Here is a 4,047-nt window from a genome sequence, read left to right on the forward strand (position 1 = left end):
GATCTGTCTTAATTTTCCTCTCCATAATCAAATGTCTTAAAAGAACTTTATGTAGTGCAGCAAATCATTTTGCTGATTTTTGCATGGTCTCACATGGTATGTTTAGGCATTTTATTGAGGGAAAAAATATTTTTTTTAAAGAAGTAAATTAAGTTCACATGAGATGCAAATGAAAAAAAAGTCTTGTTTTCTAGACAATGAGCTTATTTTGTGAAATTTAGTTTTCTCGTATTGTCAGCCCATTGGTAATATTTTATTGAATACATTTCAGACAAATACGTTTCTTACAAATTGTGCAGTTCAATTTGCTTCTAAAGTAGATGTATCTTCATCATAAAAATTTACATTTGCACTGGAAAACAATACTCAGCTATTCAAGCTAAAAGTGGTTTACTTGTGTAATACTTCATGTAAAGTGATAGAGATGTTATTGGGCGCTTTTTTTCTCCCCAAGTCCTGAAGTGGTGTTAGGTACTGTGTATTTAAATTTACATAACCACTGACATTGTACAAACCCACTTTAAACCCCTTCAGACTGGTGGGCCCCAAATGGATCTGAGATGTATTGCCTGTATAAGACCCTCACAGATCCCACTTAAAACCCATCTGGGCATTTACGGATGCAAACCCACTTTAAACCCCTTTGGGCAGGTGGGGCCCAAATGGGTTTGGCATGAATTGCCCAGTTAGGACCCATGCAGTACCCTTACAGGTACCACTTTTAGTACTTCTGGGTTTCCAAGGCTGGCCCCAATGTGAATCCTGGGTGCAAGCCCATAATGAGGCATGCATTTGATGCAAATTCTGGAGGCTATAATAAATGATCTGATGGATATTTTGAGCTGAAACTTTACAGAAACATTCTGGAGACAGCAAAGGCTTATCTTACATCTTGTACAAGGGGTAAAATAGGTTCCCCTTAATACTGAATTGAACAAAGACACTGAAGAAAAAAATCCACAACTTTATTTTAATTTAAGGGGCACAAACCACAAAATGGTGAGATGAGACCCGGTATAACATGCCTCCTTACAAAGATTTCATTAATCCATTATGGAAAATATATTTTCACACATGCAAACATGGACAAGGCAGGTTTGAGGTTTCATTTATGTTACAAACATCCCTTAATTACACACGCTACCTTCACACCAACCATCATTAAAAAAAAAAAAAAGTCATCAAAAGTTTTTCTATCCAGCCTGACTTTCCGATAACTCCATTTCTAATAGCACTGGATGAATGAAATCAAGATTTGACTGTTGAGACTGTAATTTCTGGAGAAAATTGCAGTACTAACTCAAACCCCTTGAGTGTGATACTGAGTTTCTGATGCGAATCACTCTCTAGACAAAATAAGCAGATTTGTGTGTAAATCTGCAAATCATTTGCTTAATATTATCGGATTTCTATTATCCTAAATGAAACAAAAACAAATGAAGGGAGCTGTATAGTCACACCTTCACTTACTGAGATCTCTCAAAGGTTAAAATGGTTGGTGAGAATGGCAGTGCAAAACAAGACGGGGCTCATTGCAGCTGAATGTAGTCTTTGCACATTGGTTAAAGCATCAGGTCTAAGAAGTGCATACATGAGCAGTTGGAGTGCAGTAAAGACTGTAAACTGTGTGTGTGTGTTGACATGGCTATAATGTACAATGGAGGTTTCTGAATCACAGACTGTGAGAGGGGTTTTTTCATGGCAAGGCTTGGATTTTTCTCCTCATAGTCTGGGCTTTGTCCTTCAGGTCTGGACGACTGTCTGTTTCCATTGTTCCTAATGAGCGCTGAAGCTGCTGCCGACTCCTCTCACACAGACAATGCCACTGATCGCTCTCTATAAACAAAGCAAACATTAATAGTTAGATCCTTTTTATTTGACTATCATCTTTTTATTTTTGTCAAAAGTTTAGACCTGTAAAGCTGCATAAACTAAGTGTTTAAATCACATTCACACAGGGACTTTAAGACCTTTGTTTTAAGCATTTTAAACCAGAAACCAAACCAACCAGCACTGAGGAGGACCAAAATATTACACAATTTCTTTTTTTTTTAAGCAAATAAGTGTAGAAAAAAAAAATCAGACAAAAAAAAAAAGAACAAAACTAGTGAGTAGGGGCGTGGGAAGGAACTACAACCCCATGAAGCATTTCAAATGACAAAACTTGGTTAAAAAAATATTCATTTAAAGTTGTTTTCAAGTGTGATAAATGGATGATTCTAGAATTGCATGTATATATTGTGTTTCCAAGGTTTCACAAAGTTAAATTTAAGCCATTTTTAAGACCATTATGAATGCAATTTTAGACTTATACAGGGCTAACTGCTAAGGATTTTTTTAAACATGCCAGCTAAAAAAATAAAAATTCTCTTGAGCTATTAAAAAATGATTATTTAATATTCAAAAACAATACTTAATAAAAATATAGTTCAGGTCAGTCTCCTCAGCAGTAAATAAATGAAGAACTTGAAAATGAAGGAAAGTATCTAAATGCTATTTTTAAATCATTTGTTGGGATTGTTGATGATTGTATGGGTGTTAACAGCCAGATTGGGTAGCTATACATGAACAAAGGACCATCAACACCTGTTAAAAAGATTTACACACAATATTTCAGTAGATTTAAGACTTTAAGGCCTAAAATTTAGCTTTTGAGATTTAAGACTCTAAGACCCAGCAGACACCCTGGTTTCCTAGATAAACCTATTATTTTTTAAAGCTTTACTGAAGCCATATTGATAAACCAAAATTACAGACTAATCAAGAACTATTGTGTGTGTATCTAGGCATATTTTGTCCTAAAAATATTAACTGAAAGGCTTTTATTATACCTATTTTGACTGCCTCAAGAATCCTACATTTACCTTTAATTAACTTGAAATAATTAAGTCTTAACTTTCAACTTTTGTGTGTGTTTATGCCAAGATAAGTAATCATTTGCATGAAACATCTATTTTCTGTATTATTTGTAATTTCAGTAATAAATAAATACATTCTGGCCAACCGTCACAATGTTTATCAAGGCATAAACTGTAAATGACTGACAGAAAAAGCATGTGACATTATTGGTCTCATTAATTTGTAAAAAATGTTGAGAATACATTAATAATAGATTCATTGTTTGTCAACTCTGTTACTGTGATATTTCAGTGATTTCTTATTTAGTTATTAAAAACAATATGATAAAAATACATATAATTCTGTTGTTGTATATCATTTCAGTTAAAGAAAATGAATGCAAAATACTTGTAATATACCCCAATTCTGCAATCATATGTATATGTATATATGTATATGTGTCTGTGTGTATGTATATGTGTGTATATATACACACACACACATACACACACACACACACACACACACATACTAGGGGTGTCACGATTTCAATTTTAAATCGAAATCGATAAAAATTTATGCTTAATTTCGATTATCGAATCAAAAAATAGAATCGTTGATGCTACCACGCCCCCATGTCACGTCAGCTTGGCTTGCCAAGCGGGGAAAAAACAGGCTTGTTGAAGTGCTTGTTAAACTGCAGAAGCAGGAGACCCGTCGACAGAGCTTAAACCCTCTCCTCTTTCAATGAAGTCGCCGGTGTGTAAGCATTTTGGATTTCCAGTGAGTTATGTTGACAACGTTCGTGTTGTCGACAAAAAAAACACAGTTTTGCAAGCTCTGCTATGTACGTATTACGTACAGTTCGTCCGATAGACAACACCGGCATCGCGATCCTCCGCCCGCCCCCGTTGCAAATCCGCTCGCGAAAAGTACACACTCAGGCCCTGTTTACACTGTCTTTGCTTTTAAATGGCATTTTAGAACGACAACGAATTGACATCCACAGTGGCGTGTAGCGTTTCTGAGCAGCCCTCCTTCCTCACTACCGCTGAAAATGCACATCACGTGACCACACAGACACAGACGCACTCACAGCCATGCGCTCGAGACAGCAGGTCCAGGCAGTCAGAGGACTGCTTCAATCTTTCACTCACTTGTACTTTGTCATTTTAGCGAACACCTAAGATACTGTTCGTCAGATACTGT

The 4,047-nt window shown here is 36.0% G+C and overlaps 1 protein-coding gene across 2 annotated transcripts in view; it reads right to left on the reverse strand.

The window, feature by feature from the left end:
• Positions 1-949: 949 nt before the first annotated feature.
• Positions 950-4,047, reverse strand: part of ecpas (Ecm29 proteasome adaptor and scaffold) — a 36,672-nt gene continuing 33,574 nt past the window's right edge. For both annotated transcript variants that reach the window (NM_001365155.1, NM_001162486.2), the window contains 1 exon segment: positions 950-1,836. In NM_001365155.1, the coding sequence (NP_001352084.1) occupies positions 1,697-1,836 (140 nt within the window). In that variant the 3' untranslated portion in view covers positions 950-1,696.

Source organism: Danio rerio, chromosome 1 (genome assembly GCF_049306965.1).
Source record: "Danio rerio strain Tuebingen ecotype United States chromosome 1, GRCz12tu, whole genome shotgun sequence".
NCBI lineage: Eukaryota > Metazoa > Chordata > Actinopteri > Cypriniformes > Danionidae > Danio > Danio rerio.